Below are 24,328 nucleotides of genomic sequence, written 5' to 3' on the forward strand. Positions count from 1 at the left end.
GGGCCTATGCGGGTGCCCATGGCTACTCCTTTCGTTTGGAGGAAGTGGGAGGATTGGAAAGAGAAGTTGTTCAGGGTGAGGACCAGTTCAGTCAGTCGAAGGAGGGTGTCAGTGGAAGGGTACTGGTTGGTACGGCGGGAAAGGAAGAAGCGGAGGGCTTTGAGTCCTTCGTGATGGGGGATGGAGGTGTACAGGGACTGGATGTCCATGGTGAAGATAAGGCGTTGGGGACCGGGGAAGCGAAAATCATGGAGCAGGTGGATGGCATGGGTGGTGTCCCGAACGTAGGTGGGGAGTTCTTGGACTAAGGGGGACAGGACGGTGTCAAGGTATGCGGAGATGAGTTCGGTGGGGCAGGAGCAGGCGGAGACAATGGGTCGGCCGGGGCAGTCAGGTTTGTGAATTTTGGGCAGGAGGTAGAAGCGGGAGGTGCGGGGTTGTGGGACTATTTTACCCAACTCCTATCAAGTATCTTGCTTGGGACTGAGGATGATCTCACCCTATTACCTATGACACAGGATCCACATGATATGAAGTTGGTCAGGCCTCTGACAAGGAGACACACTGTGCTCCAGCTCAGTAGCCAGTGGGACAACTCCAGGACCAGCAGCTGTTTTCTCCAAAGCCACATGTATCTGGATGGAACAGAGGAATATCTTGAGGGGCATGGATAGGGTAAATAGATAAGGCATTTTCCCTGGGTTGGAGAGTCCAGAGCTTGAGGGTACAAGTTTAGGGTGAGAGGGGTACGTTTTAAAAGGGACCTGAGGGGCAATGTTTTCATGCAAAGGGTGTTACGTGTATGGAATAAGCTGCCAGAGGAAGTGGTGGAGGCTGGCACAATTACAACTTTTAAAAGGCACCTGGATGGGTACATGAATAAGAAAAGTTTAGAGGGACATTGGCCAAGTGCTGGTAAACGAAACTAGATTAATTTAGGATATCTGGTCGGCATGGATGAGTTGGACTGAAGGGTATATTTCCATGCTGTACATCTCTATGCCTCTATTACTCTATGAATAGAGATGAAAGAGGCACCAAGAAGATGGTGATTCCTTTATTGCAGGATCTAGAGGCTTATGGATCAAGCTCTACAATCACTTTGAACAGTATTGCATTTGAAGGCTCAGACTTGCGAGTCAGGTGATTATGGACCTCTGCAATCCTTTGGAATAAGATCTCCACAAATGTTGGCCAAAGTACACAGGGAGCTGTTGTGGCTAGTTCATTCTTTGCCATTTTCAAGCTCTTCTCTCTCCCACTATCTGTGTGGTTAGGCTCCTGGGGAACAAAGGGAAACCCTCTCAAAGCCTGGCTGATGGTCAGAAGACGGGAATGCTGCAGTAAGTAAATCATCTCCTGACTCCCCAAAGCCTGTCCACCACTTACAAGATACAGGTCAGATGCGTGATGGAATATTCCCCAATTTCCTGAATTGATGCAGCTCCAACAACACTTCTGAAGCTTCAGACCATCCAGGAGAAAGCAGTCCGATTGGTTGGTACCAGATCAACAAGCATCCATTCCCCCCATCAGTGATGCTTAGAAGCAGCAGTGTGTACTATCTACACGATACAGTGCAGAAATTCACCAAGGCTCCTCCAATAGCACCTTCCAAAGCTATGGCCATTTCCACCTAAAAGGACAAAGGTACCAGGTACATGGGAACACCATCACCTGCAAATTTTCCTCCAAGCGATTGACCATCCAGACATGGATATTTATCACCATTCCTTCAGTGTCGCTAGGTCACACCCCTGGAACTCCCTCTCCATTGGCATTGTGGGTATACCTACAATAAATAGACTGCAGTGGATCAATAAGGCAGCTCAACACCATTTTTCAAGGGAAACTAAGGGTGGGTTATTAATGTTAGTCTAGCTGGCGAAGCCCATTTCCATGACTGAATTAACAAACTGAAATTGTTTTAAACAGCAGTTCAATGAGCAACAGTTAATGTGCCAAGTTACAGTGCAATATCTAATGCTGCTACCTGAACTCTGGGACCCCCCCATCTCTCTTTGGACAACAGCCAGTGTCAACCTCTGAATTGTGGGCTTCCTCCTCCATTGTGATAAAGTTGGCCATGGCTGCAGTTCCCCTGCTGCTCTCTAGAGTTCTCTGAAATACAAAAGTGCAGACTTAGGAATGTGCAAAGCTCATTGATTGCTGAGGATGAGGAGGAAGATGAGCATTATTTGTTCTACCCTCCTGCTTCCATAGAAACAACAATTATGAAAAATGATACATACTCAGATGCTTTGCTTTTGAAGCACAGCTTGTTTTTCCTGCACTTAATAAAATTCTCTGAAATATGAGTCATTCTTCACTGGTATATCCTTTAATTAGGTTCACTGGAGCTGAGATAAACAGTTTAGATATAGTTAAGACAAAGCTAGATAAATGCTCAATGCAGAAAGGAATACGGGTATGTTGGTAGGGACCATAAACTACAGCTTAGACTTGTTGTGCCCAAACGTCTGTGCTGTATGTTTAATGTAATTTCATGTCAGTGACTAAACTGCCATTGCTTTAAGGTCAGTACTAATTCAGTAGCCTAGTGGGGTCACTTAGCTCATTTGGCTGGATGGCTTGTTTGTGATGAAGTGTGGTGCCAACAGCATGGGTTCAATTCCCACACCAGCTGAGTTACCATGAAGGATTTTCCTTCTCAATCTCTCCCCTTGCCTGTGGTTTCATAGCCCTCAGGTTAAACCATCACTAGTTGTCTCTCTCTAAAGAGACAGTAGTCCTATGGTCCAGCAAGATTATTGCGATTTTACCTTTTTTTCTTTAAATTGCCGAACTTGCCTATCTAACAGGTGACTGTTAACTGTAAATGTATCTACAATCTAAAGAGAAATCAATGTCAATTTAAGAAAAACAAACTTCAGGACAGTCTAATACTTGTCCTATAATGCTACATCTTGCGGTTTGATTTTTTACAAATGGTTAGGCAAGATGTTGCACAACTCCCTTGCCAACAAGCTGGTTGAATTCAGTCACCATCTCCATCAATAGTCATATGAAATTTTCTATGAACATTGTTGTTCTACATATTAGCAGTCATATCAAATATATAGAACAACAACGTTTCATAGAAAATCTCTGCTTCCGTTAAAAAAGATTTCTCAATTAAGTAATAATTGCAGAGCAAATGGCCTTGAATTTCCAATAAATGTGATTTCATGGATAGGGTAAATAGGCAAAGTCTTTTCCCTGGGGTTGGGGAGTCCAGAACTAGAGGGCATAGGTTTAGGGTGAGAAGGGAAAGATATAAAAGAGACCTAAGGGGCAACTTTTTCACACAGAGGGCGGCACGGGTATGGAATGAGATGCCAGAGGATGTGGTGGAGGCTGGTACAATTGCAATATTTAAGAGGCATTTGGATGGGTATATGAATAGGAAGGGTTTGGAATGATATGGGCCGGGTGCTGGCAGGTGGGACTAGATTGGGTTGGGATATCTGGTCGGCATGGACAGGTTGAACCGAAGGGTCTGTTTCCATGCTGTACATCTCTATGACTCTATGTGGGGAGTGTTGTCAAACAGAGGGACCCAGAGGTGCAGGTACATAGTTCGTTAAAAGTTAGACAAGGTGTGAAAATGCATTTGGCATGCTTGACATCATTACTCAGACCTTTGAGTATGGGAGTTCTGGAATACTGCGTACAATTCTGGTCACCCTGCTAAAAGAATGATGTTATTAAGCTGGAAATGATGCAGAAAAGACTGGAAGGCTTGAGTTATAAGGAGAGGCTAGATAGGCTGGAACTTGTTTTACTGGAGTGTAGGAAACTGAATGTGATCTTATAGAAGTTTATGAAATCATGAGAGGCATAGATAAGGTGAATAGTCCGGTTTAATCCCCAGGATGGGTGAGTCCAAAACTTGAAGGCGTAGGTTTAAGGTGAGAGGGGAAAGATTTAAAGGGGACCTAAGTGGAAACTTTTTTCACACAGAGGGTGGTGCACATATGCCAGAGGAAGGGGTAGAGGCGAGGACAATTGCAACATTTAAAAGAAATTTGGACAGGTACATGAATAGTAACGTTTATAGGGATATAGGCCAAACACAAGAAAATGGGATGAGTTCAGTTTCGGAAACCTGGTTGGCATGGATGGGTTGGGCCAAATGGGCTGTTTCTGTGCTGTATGCCTCTATGACTCTATAACATATTTTAATTCTCATTAAATATCTGAGCAGCTGGTTTCCTAACAACACAGAGAAATGTTTAATGTGCTTGAGAAATGAAGTAGAGTAAGGAGTCCAAGTGAAAAGATACTGCGCTAGAAGTGAGCTGATGGGCAGCTATTCTTGTATTGATTATATTGTTTGTAAAGTTTGTATTGCTTTGATTTCTGAGCCACAACGCTATGTTATATTGTGGGTTGACTACTATTCTGCTTGTTCCACAGGGTGACCCAGGGCTTTCCGGTTTACCAGGTCCACCTGGTCCTCCTGGGCCTCCTGGCCAAAAACATAGACCTGTGAGTAAATCTCAGGATCAGTTTGGTGAATAATTTTGCCTTTGTTATATCTCTAAACCTTTCTACTGACTCACTGTCTGTTTCTGTGACTTTGCTAATAATTATTAATGCTGCAGATGTAGAAGCTGCAACTAAAGATTCATCTGTCCAAAAGTAAATTAGGTTAGTAATACTTTGCAGTGTTGGTAACATTCTCATTTCTGGGGTAGAAGTTCTTGTGATTAAACTTTAGTTACAGATTTGAACACATTCTCTATCCAGTGCAGTCATGAAGAAACAAGTTTTGGATGAGTCATCAAACTAACAATTCAACTGGATGTTTACCAGACATTACTAGAAATTACATTCCTGGAGCCCCAGCCAATATTCCTGTCCCAACCACTGAGCATTTTTGTTATACCCCTTTCACCTCACTTTAAACGACAGTCCATTAATTGTAAATATTTTGCATGCATGCAGCCAATAATTTTCCAACAGCTATGAATGGAAAGTCATTGACTGCACCCAAGTTATTTTCCCATATGAATGCCCCAGTGAATGAGGCTCCATTCCAGTCAGCTTTTGATGTATAATACACAACAGGATTTTCCTCAGAGCTGTTCCAATTCCACCATTGGTAGTGAAGTGGAAAGCACAATATCTGTGTAAACAGGATTTGCGATCAAGTTTTATTCACAGAACAGGACCAAAGAAATTCCCAGTCTCCCTGGCACCTTATTCAAGGTTGTTCCTCAGCCCATCATCTGGATTTTTAAAAATGATTTGATTTCTACGCTCATCAAACGTCTTGAAAATGTTACGTTTGTTTTTAATTTAAAGAAATCAGTAAGTTCATGGGATGAGTTTGGATGAAACTTTGGAGGATAACTAAATTAAATGTTGACCTGGGGGTGCATCTAGCCTGTTGAATAAAAGGAAGATAAGAACAGAGGTAGCTGAATGACTTCAGTGAGAAAGAAAACTGAGTTCCGTGTACATTTTGCTGGAGATGACTGGGATGAAGGGTTTTAAGGAGACAATTGACAGTGGGGTAAACTTAATGGGAACTGGGGGCTGAAAGACTAGACAGTTAGGAATTTGAAAGTGTGGATATGAAAGACATGGGAGAGAGTTTATTCAAGGGACAGATGCTGACATAAGATTCAGGGCTGAACATAGGTGGCCGTGTTTAATTGAGACAACAAGGATAAAGAGATTGTGGAAGTTGGCAATATTGAAAGGATGTCCAGGGACATATTTAGAAGAGTTTATGAGGAGGGATTGCTTATGGAAAGACAGGAGGGCAGTGAAGTCAGGGGAGTGAATTGCGATGGAATCACCAAAGGTGAGGAGACAATCTGTGCAAAGTATGAGAAAAGAAAGCAGTAAAGATTTCTCAGTGAGAAACTTTAAAAAGAGGATTTTAAAGGAAAGGCGAGAAGGAAGACTGTGAACAAAAGAATCAGTAGGGATATCCTGTAATGAATTTGGTGACCAGGGCTGCACTGGGTCATTGGCTGGGACCAACCATTGGAAAGAAAAGCGACAGTATGATATCAGAACTCATCATCTGGACACATACGGAATTGGCAGGAATCACAGGCAACTCTCTGAGATGCTTCCTCACAAAAACTATATGAAGATCAAGACATTACACAAGCTAAAACTTTTGAAGTAAATCATACCAGAGGAAAGTTAAAACTGTGGAAGCATTGGTCATGTCCAAATATCAGCCTTTTCTGTTGATTTTATTTTTAATTTTCTCCTCTCTCACCTCACAGAGTACCCTTGGTACAGAAGGATCTGGTTTCGACGATACTGACGATGACATGGAGATAATTAGGGTGAGTATCTAACTCTTATAATAAACAGAGAGAGCAGAAATCTCTGCTGCCCTGAGCACTGTCGGCAATGGTGTGAAATATGGGAAACCATGGCAAAACTGGAAAAAATGTCAATGTTGAGAAACTATTTGCAATTTTCCCCTTAAGATTTAAATGGGAAGTTCAGAATCTCACTAATGAGTGGCAACAACATCGTTTCCATGCAACTGCAGCCCATTATTAGCAGAATTTGTCCCACTTCTATGCAGCTCCCAATGCTTCTCCTCTGAGAATCCAGATGGCACCAGTTCACAACAGGAAAGTCTTAAAGATTGCTTGATGGCACAGATCTCTGTTTGCTTCTCCAGGTCTTCAGGCAACTCTTGATTTCACCACAAGGCTCCTAAATGTTCCATGGACATTGTTGCTCTCCACCTTTCGACCATGCAAGTTGGCATCAGCAACCCACCAACCACATCACATCACCATGCCTGCTCTTGGTCCAACTGTTATGCCACTTCACCCCTTCTGGACTTGACTTTGCAGCTCAGGGAGACCTGTGGCCTGCTTGCTGCTATTGGGTTACCTTTACAGTCAGGGACTCACACACACTTCTCATGTATCTGTATAAGATGCATCCTATGACTCTTAGTTTCACTTCTTAGAGCTGTCACTTTGTGCTTAGTTGGAAGCTGCCAGCCTCTGTGGCTTGCATTGCTATATGATGCAATGGTTTGTTATAATATGCAACAATTCTGCATCCCTAAGTCTGTTTTCCCTTCCTGCAGCTTTATTATAGCTTCAGTTTCTTGTTAAATGAGCAGTCACTTCTCATTCCTGATGAAGGGCTTTTGCCTGAAATGTCGATTCTCCTGCTTCTCAGATACTGCCTGACCTGCTGTGCTATTCCAGTACCACACTCTCGACTCTGATCTCCAGCATCTGCAGCCCGCACTTTCACCTACTTCTCATCCCTGACACTACCTATTGGGATTAGTGATTTTCATTTGCTTTCAGTCATTCTCTGGAATTGTGCATTACCAGCAAAGCAAACATTCATTATCCATCCCTAAATTAACACATGGGTGAGCCATGTTCTTCAACCATTGGTTGGGGCTTCATACAATTGTGTGGCTTGCTAGGCCAACTCCTGGGGCAGTTACAAGAAATCCGCCTTTTATTTGTTCATTCTTGGGATGAGGTTGTTGCTGGCTGAGCCAGAAATAATTGCCCATCCCTAGTTGCCCTTGAGGCGGTGGTTATGAGCTGCCTCCTGAATTGCAATTGGGCCATTTGCAGTCCTTGATTTGGGACTGGAGTCAGATATAGGCCAAACTGGGTAAGGATGCAGGCTTCCCAACAGGACGATAAACTAATCGGAATTTTACTTCAAAGGGTCCATAATGCCAACTTTTGATTTCACTTTTCTTTGAAGAAAACTTAATTCAAGTTCACAGACTGCCAGTGTGTGATTGTGAGCTCTCATTCACTGAATCTGATGAGCAACATGAATGCTGGGTTCAAGCCCGATAGTGTGCTACTTTGTTTTTTAGGGTATCCCAGGACCTCCTGGACCTCCAGGCCCTCCAGGATTACCAGGTCTCCCAGCTCAATCAGAGGTGTTGAATCCAAGCATTGTTGGCTCCCCAGGACCACAAGGTCCCCCTGGTCACCCTGGACAAGATGGTAAATCGGGTGAGCCGGTAAGAAAATACGAATTTCCATTTATTATATCTGTTCATTGGATTTCCTAATCCTGCTTTTGTTTTCTACTGTTACTCTCATGTCAAATTGAAATGCTCTGACTTTAACATTTTACAGGTATTTGATGAGCAATTTCGTGGTTCTGGTGAGGTATTCAGCTAGCTTGTTCAGATCCATTGCACTCGCCAATACGTTGATTGTAGAAGCAAGCTGAAGAGGCAGTTTTTTTCATTTTACAAAAAAACGGCCTGTGATGTTCACCATGTTTCAGACACTTAACATCAACTTAAATTGTGATATTCTTTTATATCATGCATGCATTCTGCATTAATCTAGCAAAGTGCATTATGTAAAAAAAACTGTGTGGTTACATTTAACAGACAGACATGTTATGTTTCTTTGTACTTATAAGACCACACTGTAAGGGGTCTAACAGATAATGTGGTTAAACAAGACTAAGGATAGTCATATGATACATGCAGTATTGTCCAGTTAGACATTTAGGTCAGAGCTCTTGACAATGAAATTGTTTCTCCTGGAACACCTTTTCAGAGCCCCTGGCTTTGTCATTTTAGAGATTAGATGAACAGATGCTTTTTGACTAGAAAGGATTTATCCCTCTGTCCATCCCTCACTCTGGTCAGCACTTTCCTTCAATTTGTCCCTACTAGTTCAATCACAGTCACTAACATCAAGTATGTCTCATCACTTTCCCTCACTCAGATCCACTTTTCTATCCTCATGAAAATTTGTTGGCGTTGACTCTAGCCCTCAAAATCATGTTCCCTCTTGTCGTTTCAACTTCCCCTATTGCTGTCTCACAGATGTTTTGAAGTTAATTACATTTCTGGTTAGCTTTCCAATTTCTGCGTCAGCTTGACCTTCTGACATAAACTTTATGCTCAGTGAAGTGTCACTTTTTGATATAGGCTGCACTTTCCTGTTATAAATGCCTCATGACTACTTTAACGTGATTCTTCAAATCAGACCCCATCATGTTGCACAGGCCTTCATTCAAATTACACTCCAATGCTGAGTCATTACATTTCCGTCCTTGTAGTTCCATCAATTCACCAGTAAAATACGGTTTTGTCAGTTTTCAAAGGCACAAGTCTGCATTTTCTTCTCTTTCCACAGTTTAGACCCAGCTGGCAATGAACAGTTTTCACCCAGACACAAATGGTGCTATTGGCATTACTAATGGTGCAAACTTAGATGGGCATTATAAAAATCCTAATGATGGGACAGACAGCAAAATGTAAATGAAACTTAAAGAGATGCAGTAAATTAAAGGGATGTGACTTAATAGGATGACAAAAAGTCCTTTTGGAAAGCCTTACAAACCTATAAATCCTCTTTGCTGAGGTTGGAAGGTCAGAGGACTCAAAATATTTGGGAATAATATGAAACCAAGGTGTAGGCACAAGTCTACAAAAGAAGGATAGAGTAACCCAGTTGCTAGGCCTCCTACTGGAGGGGAAGTTGTTCCTTTTGAACTACATTTGAGGTTGGGTCTGTATCTGACCCTGTGCTGAACTGAAGCTAATGTATGCACTAACCTACAAATTCGACAAGTAGATGTGTCAGTCTTGTTATGAGGCTCATAATCAGACCATGTGGGCTCTCACTATTCTGGGCCCTCTCTCAGGCCATTGAAATCATTTGACTAATGAAGTAACCAAGATTCTGGTTAGTCAGTCATTCACATATCCTAATAATGAAACTGTCAACTTCGTTTGAGGAAGCATAGAGTTCCTGTCTAGCCAAGTGTGGTCTTGCCATAATTATAGAATTGCAGTTACTGTTAAATGCCACAGAATACATTCAGTATAGCTTGACTTGCTTGATTTCCCTGCTTGGTCCTCTTATTCCAAACTACTAAGCCAAGGAATTCCCATAGCTAAATTAAGTGATATGATTCAGAGAGATAATAACAGAGTCTTATTTATTAAGAAAATTATTAAGAATGTTAATTGAAAACACATCAAAGCACAAAGTGATTTTAATTCTAGTAGGGTGGAGCTTTCTCTCAGTCTACACTCTTCACCACCATAACAAAACCAGGGAATAAAAAAGTAAATGTTCCAGCTAATCTGAAATGTTCATAGTTTCACTACCTGACAGATTAGTATCAAATCTAAAGAAATCCAGTCCGTATGTAAATAGGCACCAAGTAGAAAAGAACATACAGAAAAAGGGACATACTTTCGAAACATTTTGTCTTGCACTATTCTTTTATTCTCTCATGATATAATTTGTTGTTCCCTTTGTAATTTGGCATTTCTAATGAATGAAAACTGGAAAGCTTTGAAAGTGTGACTTTTTTCAATAATAATAATTTGTTTGTATAACCTACCTAAAATGCCTCAGTTCTAACCACACTGCTGTGTGAACATCCACCTCTATCACTATATTTCTGACAAGATTTGGATGTAATTATTCATGGCCCATGTCCAATAGTGGCAGAGGCTTTTATTTTAACAGTAACTAATTCTTCTCTTCTTTTTCCCTGTTTCATAAAGACTTAAAATATTTAACGCGATCCACAATTAGCTTTGGTTCTCTTTTTTGTTTTAAAATAGACGTGTACCTTCCATGAGAAGATGCACTTTGGTATTGTACTCAAAGAGAAGCAACTTGTGTGCAATTATTAATAGAGAAAATATTAACTTGAACCGTAGGTGGATTGTGCAAATTTGGCATAATCAGCCTTGGCTTACACAGTTACGTAAAACAGCTTGATCAGTGAAACATGGTCTCTGCTGAAATCTGCCTTTTAAAAAATGCATCAGTTCACGGCAAGTACTAACTGCTCTCAATTATTACTGGCACATGTTCCAGTTGTTCAAAAGGGTACGGCTGACAATCAATATAATTTTAAGGTTCAATCCAGTACAATTCATCATCATTCCCTTCCACTGTCTAAGATGTGGAATCTACCTGGCTATCAGATTTCAAATTCAAAATAATTTTTTTTTTGACTTTGAAAAGAACTTTTTAAAATTGACCCATCCATGGATATCTTGAGCTGCAGAAGCTAGATGTGTAACTCGGAACAGTGCAAAAATTATGATGGTATTTTGGAACATGCTTTGAAAGATTGAAAAAAAAATTCCTGGAAGTATTCCTGAGAAATTGATAGATAGAGTTATTTCTCTGTTTTCTTGCCTCTCAGGAGATTTGGTTTATACCAGGCATTGTAAGGACATACAAAAAAATGATGGACAATCAAAGATTTTCTGATTCACCGGCCTGTCCGGTACAGTTGTAATACCTTAAGGATCATATTACAGACATTTCCCAACCATGGATGAAATGATAAAGACCCAGGTCATCAGGGAGGAAAGTGCCATTGATAATCTGAATATTCCAGACATGACCCTCACTGTCCTTACAAGATACCTACTGCTCCTCAAGGTAATCTTTTCCCCAGCCAGAAACACTTCCAGCTCTCATTTAATTAAAATTGGAAGTGTTCACTACATGAACTAGCGACCTGTTCCACAAGTCCTTTATTAACTGAACATTTTGCCCTTACTTTCATGTTCCATCAAGTTTCCATCTGATCAGGATGGGAGAGCCTTGATAGAGCAATCGGTTGTTTGCTGTTCTTTTTTTAATATATTCATAACCTAGATTTTTATTAACCATCCAATGAAAAGTTGTCAGCTATTTATTAGACCACAGGACCATAACATATAGGAACATGGCTCGGCCTATCAGTCCATTGATTCTGCAACACCATTCAATCATGGCTGATATTCTTCCTCAAATCAATTCTCCTGCCTTCTCTACATAACCTTTGATCCCCTTACTAATCCAGAACTTTTCTAACTCAGTCTTAAATACACTTACTGGCCTGCATGGCCTTCTGTGGCAATGAATTCCATAGAGTCGCCACTCTCTGGCTGAGGAAATCCCTTCTTATGTCAGTTCTAAAGGGTCATCCCTTCACTCTAAGGGTGTGCCCTCAAGTCTTGGTCTTTCCTATTACGCTAATATCTTTTCTCTCTGTCCAGGTCTCTCAGTATTCTGTTAGTTTCAATGAGATTCCTCTTCAATTCCATTGAGTACAGACCCAGAATCTACAACCACTCCAATTGGCAACTCCTTAAATGCGAGGATCATTCTTGTAGACTTCTCCTGGAACCCCTCCAAGGCCAGCATATCCTACTTTAGATACGTGGTCCAAAACTGCTCACAATATTCCAAATGCAGTCTGACCAGTGCCTTATGCATCCTCAGCAGTACATCCCTGCTCTTGTATACTAGTCCTCTTGAAACAAATGCTGACGTTGCATTTGCTTTCCTAACTGCCAAAGAAACCTGAATGTTAACTTTAAGAGGATTCTGAACTCGGACTTACAAGTCTCTTTCTGCTTAAGATTTCCAAAGCCTTTCCCCATTTAGAAAGTAGTCTACGTCCCCATTCTTCCAACTAGTGTGTAACCTCACACTTTCCCACATTGTATTCCATCTGCCAATTCTTTGCCCATTCTCCAAGACTACCCAAGTCCTACAGCCTCCCCACCTCCTTAGCATCAACTGTCCCTCTACCTATCTTTGTGTCAACTGTAAACTTAGCAATAATACCTCACTTCCTTTGTTTAGATAGTTAATGTAGAATGTGATCGCCACACTGACCTCTATGGAACTCAACCAGTCACCAAATGCCATTCTGAAAAAGGCCCCTTTACATTCTGCCAGTTAGTCAATCTTATATGCAGTTGAAACTTTATTGCTGGAACAGCACAGCAGGTCAGGCAGCATCCAGGGAACAGGAGATTCGACGCTCCGGGCACCAGTCACCAAATGCCATTCTGAAAAAGGCCCCTTTACATTCTGCCAGTCAGTCAATCTTATATGCATGCCAGTACCATGCCCCTATCACCACGGGCTCTTATCTTATTGAACAGCCTCCTCTGCAGCACCTTGTCAAAGACCTTTTGGAAGTCGAAAAATAGATCATGTCCACTGGCTTTCCTTTGTCTATCTTGTTTGTGACCTCCTCAAAGAATTCTAACAGATTTGTCAGGCTTAACCTCCCCTTGACGAAACTGTAGTGATGCATCCATATTTTACCATGTACTTCTAAGTACTTCACAATCATCTCCTTAATACAGTTGGTTCTGCTATAACGTGTGTTTCTTCAACACAAATTAGCTATAACGCAGTTGAAGCGTTTAGACCATTATTTGCAGAACGCGAACTTTCCTTACCTGTATTGGCTGTAATTCTGGTCCCATTGATTTGAACGGTGCTGCGTTCTTATAACGATTTTCTTATAACGTGGAAATGGAACTAACAGAACAGACTGTAAAGGAAGGAATCTCTGCGGTGGGGGTGGGAGGGGGGGCGCAGTGACCATAACTTGATCGAATTCTCTGTGCAGTTTGGGAGGGAGAAGCTTGAATCAGCTGTAACGATATTATAGTTGAGTAAAGGTAACTACAGAGACATGAGAGAGGAGCTGGCTAGAGTTGATTGGAAGGGGAAGAGGCTCAAACAGGGAAGACAGTGGAGCAGCAATGGGAAGAGATTCTGGAGGTAATTTGAGAGGCACAGCAGAAATTCATCCCAAGGAAGAAGAAATCTTCTAAGAGGAGGACTAGGCAATGGTGGCCACTAAACGCACCTCAGCCCCCTGACTCTATCAAAGTTCTGGTCTGCTACGGGTGTCATTCACTGTGAAGACACTTGAAAAACACCATTTCAATTTCTTTGCTGTTTCTTTCTGCCCCGCCTCATTTTCTAGTGGTCCAGTGTCCACTCTTACCTGTTTTATATTCTTTTATATGTCTACAAAAAAACTCTGCAATCTTCTTGTATATTACTAGCTTTTCACCTTGCTGGTTTTTGCCAAATTATATATTTTTCTTTTTATTTTATGCCTTATCAGCCATGTTTGCCTTGTTCTCCCCTTGTATATTTCTTCTTCCTTGGGATGAATTTCTGCTGTCCCTCCCGAATTACCCTCAGAAACTCCTGCCATTACTGCTCCACCATCTTCACTGCGAGGTTCTCCTTCCAATCAACTCTGGCCAGCTCCTCCCTCACGTCTCTGTAATTACCTTTACTCAATTGTACTATCATTATATGATTCAAGCTTCTTCATCTCAAACTGCAGGGTGAATTCTATCACATTATCGCCACTGGGTTTCCTTCATCTTAAGCTCCCTAATCAAGTCTACCTCATTGCACATCACCAAATCCAGAATTGACTGCTGCCCAGTGGGCTCGACCACGAGCTGCTCAAAAATAAACCATCGCATAGATTTTTCACGAATTCCTTTTCTTGGGATCCTCTACCAACCTGACTTTCCCAGTCCATCTGCAAATTGCGGTCACCCCCAATTATTGCCTTTCTTTCATGTCTTTTTGAACTTTTGATTTTAATTTCTGCCCCATTCTGCTACATTTAGAAGTCTGTTCATAACTTCCTTCACGATCTTTTTTCCTTTGTGGTTCCTCAACTCTATCCACTCTTCACTTTCAGATTCTTCATCTTCTATCCTATATCACTTCTCGCTATCAATTTAATTTCATTTCTTATTAACAGAACATCCCCAATCCCTTTGCCCCTCTGTCCTTTTGATAGAATTTGTATCCTTTGGATAGCTAGTTCCCAATCCTGATTTCCTCGCAGCCACATCTCTGTGATACCCATAACATCAGACCTGCCAATTTTAATCTGTGACAGAGCTTCATTTACCTTGTTTCATACATTGCGTGTGTTTAAGTACAACACCCTCAGTCTTGTGTTTACTGCTCCCCTTATCATAGCTGTCCCCTTATTTGCTGTGCCTAAAATTAGATTCCTGACCCTTTCTATACTCTCTGTCCTGTTGCTTGTTCTGGAAACTTTAATAATGTTTCCTGAGACGTCCTCCCCTTTAGCATTTTCCATAATTTTCCATGCAACTGAAACCACCATCCCCACACACTATTTAGTTTAAGGTCTTGTTTAACTACTTGATAGCCAGCAAAATTAAACTGTGGCTCTGATGAATCCCCAGATGCAGTGCAAATGTCCATTGATGCTGGATGCAGTGAGTTTGAGATCCAAACAAAATCTCAGATGTGACTATCTCAAAGCAGTATTGAAGTTCTTCTACATTTGGCACCAGTCCAGTGATCAAACTTTCTTTATATACTGCCTATAGATTTGAAAATCTTCCTGAAAATTAAAAAATTCAAACTGGCGTAGGTAAACTAGTGTTGGCACGGAGCTGTAAATGCTTCTTTTAAAATTAAATCTTGAAAGAGAGTAGCAAGATCTGAGCAAATCTTATTGTCAGTATCTGCTTCCACAACATTGAACATCTGGTTATTGTGGCAGGGCACATCACAAAGGCTTTTGGTTTCATGTAACAGCATGTGTGGAAGGTAAGTTCTCCCACACGCCATTAATTGTTGGCTGATTACTTATAGGGTCCAAGGGGACCACCAGGAGTGGATGGAACGTTTGGTAAACCAGGGACAAAGGGACAAAAGGTAAGACTTGCAAATTTTGAGAAGTAATTAAGTATGAAGATCCATGGTAATGTATATCCAATTCACTGGCTCCAATAAACTATTAAGATATTTAAAATCCCATTAAAATTATCTGTTCCATTAAATTATAATGTATTTTCTCTTCAACTTCAGTTACTTCAATGCATTTATGCATTTACACTTCCAATTTCATCCCCAATCACTCTTGCAAACATCATACTTAAACATGTAACATTGTTATTGCATTGAATATTTTGCTAAGTTCCTTTCTTTGCATCCATATATTTTAACCTGGATAAGGTTTTCTGAAATCTACCCAGGGTTCCTCTTCCCTTTTACCATAGATTCATTTTCTTCCTTATTTGCACTTTTATTTCTCTACCTATCTGTTTTGGAGACTGATTTGTTCACTCTCTCTCTCTTACCACATTGTAAATTCAATTTTTAAAGCCTTTCAATTTTTCACTAACCAGGGCAAACACAGGTTCAGCACTGTCCATTTTATTGGTGGTGTGTTTGTTTTTAAGCATCGCTGAAGATCAAAAAGAGTTTAATGCCAGTGCCAGGATGAGCAAATATTCTTAAAAATGAAAATAAAATAGGCTGCTCTCTTGATTTTGTATTAGGTTGTCTTTTTGTCTGTACCCAGGCAGCAGTTCATATCTGTTCAAGTTTAAGAAACCAAATGGTGTGTTGGTAAAGGAGTCTGGCCCCACTAGATGTTTGTTTCCTGCAGTCTGCCAGCTTGCAGAAGAACAAAAGCTAATCTACATAGAATATATAGATTTTTCAGGCTTTTGAAAATATTTTAGCCACATTAGCTTTAATAAGTACCAGTCCAGGTGAGATTACCATGATGGACTTTCCTTCTTAATCTCTCCACTTGCCTGAGGTGTGGTGACCCTCAGGTTAAACCACAGTCATCTCTCTCTAATGAGAGAGCAGGACTATAGCCTTGTTGGACTATGGCAACTTTAATTATTGTTAAGTAATTGTTGACAGCATTCACTCACTAATGAGTGCGATTGTCTACCTAGGAGATTCCTTGTCGCTGGTCTTGAGTTCTGTGGATCCTTGCATGGCTGACCAGCCTAATCCTTGAGCCACATCTCCAACCACATCTTTGGCAGCTGTTTCCTGGAGGTTGAATTGGTCCTTAGGCTTGGTATCATTGGCGTTCCTTTCTCTGGTTCCTTTTCCATTCTTCCTCTTGCCCGTGGGCTTTCTTGAAAAATTGTGACGCTTCATACAGAAATTTCCTCCAAGTCGGTTTCTTCTGACCGAGGATTTGCCATACATTGGTGTCAATGTTGCGTTTCTGGAGGGAGGTCTTCAGGGAGTTTTTGAAATGCTTCCTTAGTCCTCCTCTTGTTCCAGTACCTTCTTTGTACTGGACAAAGAAGATTTGCTTTGGTAGTCGGGACTCAGGCAGCCTAAGGACGCAGTCAGCCGAGTGAAATTGGTTTCGGTTGATCATGGCCTCAATGCTGGTGCTATTTGATGCTTCAAGGACAGTGATGTTAGCACACTTGTCCATCCAGCTGCTCTGAAGAAGCCATCTCAAACAGTATTGATGATACTTCTCAAAGGTCTTGAGGTGGCATCTATATATAGTGCAAGTTTCTGAGCCATATAGAAGAGTTGGAAGATGATTTTCTTATACACAAGAATTTTGATATCAGCATAGATGTCACGATCATCAAAGACTCGCATCTTTTGGCATCCAAAAGTGACACGCATAGATTGGATGTGATGCTGAATCTCCAGGTTGATATTAACCTTCGACAAGAGAGAGCTTCCCAGGTAAGGGAAATATTCCACATTGTGGGAGGATTTCTCAATTGTTGTTGTTAATGGACTAGGAATTTACTGGGATGGGTTGGTAAAGGATTTGAGTCTTCTTGAGGATGAGGCTAAGAACAATTCTTCAGACTGCTTCTACTAAGGCATTAAGTGAGGCTTGGACATTGTTTTCCAAGAGAGTGGAGATGACATTGTCATCCCCATATATTCCACGAATTACGTTATTGTTATTTGCTTCTTGGATTCCAACCAGTTGAAAGTTAGAAAGTTTTCTGTCCATCCTGCAGACAATGTCCACACCATTGGGAAGCATAGTCTTGACAAGATGAAGTATGGTTTCATTGAAGATGGAGAAAAGGTTTAAGGGCAATAACACATCCTGCTTGATCGATTCTGTCGTATTACTATCAGTGAGGACCATCACCAGCATCTTGACACAGATGAAATGGAGAATGTTGATGGATTTTACTGAATGGCCAATCTTTGACAATGTTATAGACCAGACCAAACCCTCACAAAATATATTAAGACAATTCACAGGACCACAAGTTTACATAATTTTTAAAGGTAAACGTAAAGTGTTGTGTCCGGATCCAATTCAATTTGTCGAACTACCTGGCTTGAGGCAAAACACACTTTGTTTTCACACTGTAGTTAAAATACAAACAGAAGAAAGAAGAATTGGAAAAATGTAATTCTACTGGAAAGCTTAACAGAATAATAAACTATTTAACTACTAGACAGCAGCTGTTCCAAAATAGTAACATCTCATAAACACACCCATGACAAAGACAAAATTCAGTGAACTAGATTGCCTCACATGCAATTCCAACAGCAGGAAGAGAACCTCAGCTTTTAGCTGTAACAGAGAGGGGAATAAGATCATCCACATCCAGCTTCATGACCTGCTGAAAGCTAAAACTAAAAATGCTGGTTCTGTGAGAGCTTGACTCATTCAGGCTGCATCATTGTTCCAACTTTTAAAAAAAAAACCAAGACCTCACAAGCTGTTTACTTTGTTGACTGAGAACAGACTGCTTATACCTCTGCCTCAACCTCTCTTCATAAAGGAAACTGGGCAAAATACACCTCTTGCAGCCATAGTATTGTCACAACAAGGTCTTCCATAGCACTTCCCAAACTGACTGAGGTAAAAGCCTTGGTCAGTTCAACAAAGACCATGTAGAGTGGTTGGTGTTATTCCTGGCACTTCTCTTGAAGTTGTTGAGCAGTGAAAATCATGTCCATAGTTCCATGTCTGGCCAGAAATCTAGCCAGGATTCAAGGGATGATCTTCCCAATGATGGAGAGCAGGAAGATTCCCTGGTCATTTCCACTGTTCACTTTACCTCCTTTCTTGAAGATGGTGGTGATGGCAGCAGCCCTGAGATCAGCAGGAATTTCTTCTTTATCCCAGATTTCAGGAGCAGTTGATGGAGATCTGCTCTGTGTTGGTCCTCCAAGTTCAAAAATCTCTGCTGGAATTCCATCGACGCCTGTGATTTTTCTATCCTTCATGTATCTCATGAAGACTTCAACCTCTCCCATGGTGGGAATGCAAGCTGACCTTTAATGGTAATTTGGGGGATTTCCTCAATGACGTCTTTGTCGACAATTAGATCGTGGTTTAGAAGTTCTTTGAAGTGTTCTCTCAACAGTGTTAATTTTAATGGAGTGGAGGAAATCTGGAAACTGAAGACAGCCATCACCTCATGCTGTGAAGAAACCATCAGCTACGTGACCAGGAAACACCAAGACTAGCTCGATGAGAATAACTACATCATCCAAGGACATGTCGACAAGAAGAGGAAAGCTCTCTGTGCCTGGAAAAATGACGACATCAGTGAGGCAAAGAGCAGAACTCATCAAACTGGAAAGGCAGAGTTATAAAGAAAACTAGGGAAATCAAGAAACAGTTGTGGACTGAGAAAGCGAAGAAGTTGCAACTCCTTGCACACAATTATGACATCTGGGGCTTCTTCATTCCCACCATGGCAGTACACGGACCCAACACCCTTGGCCTCAAACCAGTGTGGGGTAAGGATGGAACCATTTTGAGAGACATCAGGCTGTTAAGTGTATGTGGATTGTAATGAGTCTTATGATCAATGCAAGACCCGGTAATATGTATGGAAGTTGTTAACACATTGATTGTTCCAGAAAGTTCTGCAAATAACGAATGATTGCTCAAATTTGCATCAGTTGGCCAAAGCTCTAAATATGCTATTGGTTGATAAAAATGACTGAATGAAGCCAACAAAATGCAAATATGTTGCACTCCCGTGCAAAATGAAGAATTCCACAGGAAGCTGTGGATCCTTTTCTGGGAAGTTGGCTTTAAGAAAAAAGGGTCTGAATCATGGATGTTTGTGATTTCTCAATCTGTGTTGCCAGTGAACAAATGCTTCATCAGCTTTGTGTATGTGGTAAACTTAGACTGAGGTCTTGTAGAAAGTAGCCTGTACTGTCTCATTTTAACGTATGGGCAAAACTGTTGCTAATGATTTTGTATCCTTTTCAGTGATTTTGCATTCAGTAGCAACTTTGTATTTTACTTAAGAAAAGTCAATATCATGTCTTTGTTGACAGGGTGATCAAGGACGGATTGGCTTGCCAGGTCTTCAGGGAGCAAAGGTAAATATTAAATGTTGAAATGTCACATTGATTGCCCATCCGTATTTGTTGGGTTGCTTGTTGTGCCAACTTGTATCAAAGCTCAATCATATAAAACAGTGGTGATGGCAGCAGCCCTGAGATCAGCGGGGATTTCTTCTTTAGCCCCGATTTTCAGGAATAGATGATGGAGAAATTAAATCATGTGTATTTGAGACCAACTGAGATGAGGCACTTTCATGAATATTGCCAGACTACAAACTGTGGTACTTATTGAATTCAGTTTACAATTTGCCAGCATGAAATTCACGTTCATGATGTCGGTTTTTAGTCCAGTAACAAATCTACCATACCACTACGAGGTGATAAACATATAATATAGCTTTGTATGAAACTTCTCTGAAATTCACCTTAACCACATAATCTTACAGAAAATGTTCTCCAAACAGGCCCAACTGTGGATCATGTAGTCTTTGTCTGTGTGTGGTCCCCTTGACCACATATAGGGGTCATAGCCTTGGCTCTGTTGTAGTACACTGACCTCTGAAACAGAAGTCCAAACCTGAAAGATACTGCTTTTTGACAATGAGCAAAGGAAGTATCCTAGCCAATATTTATTTTTCCACACACGTCACTGAAACAGTTTATCTGGTTCCTATCTCATTGCTGATTTTGCGATATTGCTACGTGCAAATTGGCTGCAGCATTTTCTTATCCTAGAACAGCTATGACATTTAAAAACTGCTTAACTGGCAGGAAAATGCTTAGGGATGACCCCGAGGCTGTGGAAGTGCTTTATAATTGAAAGTAGTTCCTTTCCTTATCTTAATTTTATTGTATTTTCTTGTATTTTACTTTTCTTCTGAAAACCGTATGTGGAGATGTGTACCAAGATCATAGGAGATAAAATGATAGAAGAAAGTGTGACTGCATCAGGTTCAAACACATTGGGGAAAATAGGATTTAGTATCGGCCCTGGCCTTTTTTCAAAGATTAGTTGATCAGACAAAATGCCGTTTTGAAAGTGACCTGGAGAAGTGAACTGCAAAAAATTGAAAATCTCTTTGTTTTCTTTTCTCATGAGCAGAGTGGTTTAGTTCTCCAAAAATTGCTGAGTGAAAACACAGACCTAAATGCACTGTGCACCTCTTCCTGAATTAGTTATATTGAAGAAATGAATTTTTAGGTGAGGCAAATTGACATGAGTGAACAGCACAACTGTCCATAAGATGTGTGATATTGTTGTTTTTCAGGGAGATCATGGATTACCAGGACCTCCGGGAGCTCCAGGTCAGCCTGGAAAGCCAGGACCCCAAGGTCCACCTGGTCTTCCAGGTCCTCCTGGACCAACCAGCAATGGCGGTTACAACTTTGGATTTGAGGTAATTCATGTTGATGGGCTGGTGACTAACTCAATAAAAATGTCTTGGGATCAAAATTGAATGCATTTATCCAAAAAGCAATTCTATGTTAGTTTTTTTCTCATTTAATTCAGACCATTAATAATTCAAAGTTAACTCCAGAAAACATAAGGAAATAGCTAAAGGTTAGAAAGGAAAGAGTGGTTATTGGATAAATTACATGTATGTTGGTTGGATGGGTGGAAATACTAGAAGAAATATTTTTGAGTTTGGACTTGCCTCCACTGCTGTTTGTGACGGACAAAACATTTGTGGATTGAGAAATTTGATGTTGGGTGGTTAGACTTCCAGATGATACAAGACAGTGTTGGGATGTGGGTGGATTCAGAGGGAACAGCTCATAAAAAGTGTGCCATCAGGAAAAATGGCAGAGGAAATGTATCATAGAAAAATGTAAAATATTGTATTTAGGAAGAGCAAATAAATCAGAGCTGGACTGGATTTGACCAGGTGCCAGAGTCCCTGCCTCCCAAACTCCAGCAGGAAAGTCAGAGGCAAGCTTTAACCCCTGCTCCACTGGTTTATCCCACAGGAATTTAACAGATTGAGGGGGGTCAGTTTCTCTGAGGAGAGACCTCTTAGCACTTTCTGAACAGGAAGTCTCTTCTCTGGGAACAGTGGGCCGTCATAAGACGCAGCAGTGTTACTGGGAATGGTGAGCTATGCCCCAATATGGAACAGTTACCCAAATCCTGATGCTGAGGAACTATGGTGTGAGCTAACTAGGGGACAATGACTCGCATCAAGGCAATTAGACAGAATGGCCCCTATGAGGAGAGCCAGGATAGATGGGCAAAGGGGAGGGGGAAACCAAGGTAGGGGAGACTTGTTGGTAGAGTGTGGTGATGGAGGAGTGGAGGGGGAGCAGTGGTTTTCAAAGGACCAAATAAGAAACACATCGACCTCTGTCCGCCACCACCCCATACAAAGCTGCCAGGTAAGTCATTGTTGTTACTGCTTAAACCGCAGCAGCAGTGGGAAGGGTTCCTTATCTGGTCATTAACTGGTGGTTTAAGGACCTTAATTTGCTCGCAGGCCCTTCGTAAACCCCCCCCCCCCCCCCCCCCCCCGGTCACTACCATTGGTAAAATTGCAATGGACTGGCAGGTAGTTGGTAGGCAAGTTGCCCACAGCACTTTACAGTAGTATCCATCCCCCACAAGAGGCATAACGTTCTTCCGTATAACTCATCTTTAAATGACCAAGGATGAAACTGAATGAGCTCTAGGAGTCTCTGAGGACACTCAGCACTCAATATGTCCAACTAAAAACCAACAAAGTCAAGAGGACGTAGAACCGCATAGTCAGAGAAAGTAATGGCCATATTGTACAGTGCTCTTACTGTGTGCTGCTGTGATCTCAGCAAAAGGGAATTATTTGAGTCTGATTCTGAAGGCTGACCAAGAGAATCCTCAGAGAAAGTTGTATTCCTGCCTTATTCCACTGACAGAATCAAAGCTTTCTTTATCTCAATACTGTACTTTGCAGCAAAGACTATCTCAGGGCCTCACTTTCGGCAACAAACTATAACAGTTCCCTCCAGCAATACAGTGCCCACTAGCCATTCGGTTGATATTGATGCTCAGACTTTAAAATAATGTTATTACATGCCATTGAGCAAGTGGGACTCAAACCCAAGATTCTGGCTCAGAGGCAGGGACACTCCCACTGCACCACAAGAATTGTTGCATTTCCTTTCCTGGCATGAAAATGCAATGTCATTCCATCCTGCACTCACTGTTATAACTTCCCCCCTCTACTAAAACTACAGGAACGAGGTTTCCATTTGAAGCTGATGTTCCTGTTTGATTTTAATGGTGACACACGCAGGAACAGGGCAGTCAGCCTTCCGAGTTGCATTATTTGGACAGGTAGCTGAGCTTTTGGAGGTGAGGACACCTTGCTGAGGTGAGCCATGACACCCCACACTGACTGAAGAATAAAAATAAATTGGAGTGATGCAATTTAAAAAAAAATTAAATTGGCTGTTTGCCTAATGCAATCATTTTCTACACAAATTAATTTCGGAGGCACTCTGTTATTTAAATTATAAGCTTCAGTCCATCTCCTTAAAGCCAGCAATACTGCCTGCTGTTAGAGTTCAAATCACATAACTCTGTCTTTTATGTCTTATTATTACACTAGTCCATCTTGAGCAGGCATGTTGGTGTCACAGTCAATCGGAAATTCTGGAAGTGATGTTGAATAATGAGACAGTAGACCAGCTCCCTTTTCCAATGTCTCCATCTCTTACACAGCCTCAGTACATCAGTCTCGTCTCTGAAGTTTAGCTTGCTTGAAATTTGAATTTCATTTGAAGAAAACAATCAGAGTGTGCGAGAGCAAGTGTCCAAATTCCGAAAGGCTGCACATCAAATCATAGAATGTTCACAGCATGGATTATAATGAATAATCTAGTCAAGTTAGAACAAAAATGTAGCACCACATAAAGTAATGGTAAGCCAGAGAAAAAGTTCAAAGATGATTCTACTGTTATGCTATAGTTTTGGAAACGCAGGTCCAGATGTTTGCTCCCAGGTCAGGTGCACAGAGACACAGGAATTCCAAGCTTTGTGGGCCTGATCTTTAGAAATGGATGCACCACTGTGAGGTTTTAATTAATGAGTGTACTTCTGATTCACACTTAGGCCTACCTTCACAATTCCAAATGGCACCTGCTCTCCATCGTAGATGGCCCAGGTTGCATCCAGAAAAATGCAAAATTTAAAGGCTAGTTCTTACTGGACCTACTCTGCAAATGTCAGATTTTACACCTTCAAGGCCCACAAAATCTCATTTCAGTGGAGAAGATTTCATTAGGTAGATATCTCTGTAAGATGCATCAATCCTGATCCAACCCTTTTCCTACCCCAGCAAAAATGGGAAAAGCCGATTTTCGGGGTGGAACTTACAATTTTCTGGGTTACTCCAGCATTTGTATCCTGCTGAGAGGCTGTCCATTGTGGTGAAAATGCAGGCCTTGCAATTAGGAACACAGAA

General features: G+C 41.3%; 1 protein-coding gene across 3 annotated transcripts in view; it reads left to right on the forward strand.

Annotated features, from left to right (window-relative positions):
* Positions 1 to 24,328, forward strand: part of LOC122549324 (collagen alpha-1(XV) chain-like) — a 255,798-nt gene that overhangs the window by 148,594 nt on the left and 82,876 nt on the right. For all 3 annotated transcript variants that reach the window (XM_043688956.1, XM_043688954.1, XM_043688955.1), the window contains 6 exons: positions 4,420 to 4,491; positions 6,252 to 6,314; positions 7,847 to 7,996; positions 15,429 to 15,491; positions 19,884 to 19,928; positions 21,161 to 21,289. In XM_043688956.1, coding sequence (XP_043544891.1) covers positions 4,420 to 4,491; positions 6,252 to 6,314; positions 7,847 to 7,996; positions 15,429 to 15,491; positions 19,884 to 19,928; positions 21,161 to 21,289 — 522 coding nt within the window. The remainder of the gene's footprint in view (positions 1 to 4,419; positions 4,492 to 6,251; positions 6,315 to 7,846; positions 7,997 to 15,428; positions 15,492 to 19,883; positions 19,929 to 21,160; positions 21,290 to 24,328) is intronic.

The sequence above is a fragment of the Chiloscyllium plagiosum genome, chromosome 4 (genome assembly GCF_004010195.1).
Source record: "Chiloscyllium plagiosum isolate BGI_BamShark_2017 chromosome 4, ASM401019v2, whole genome shotgun sequence".
NCBI classification, from domain to species: domain Eukaryota; kingdom Metazoa; phylum Chordata; class Chondrichthyes; order Orectolobiformes; family Hemiscylliidae; genus Chiloscyllium; species Chiloscyllium plagiosum.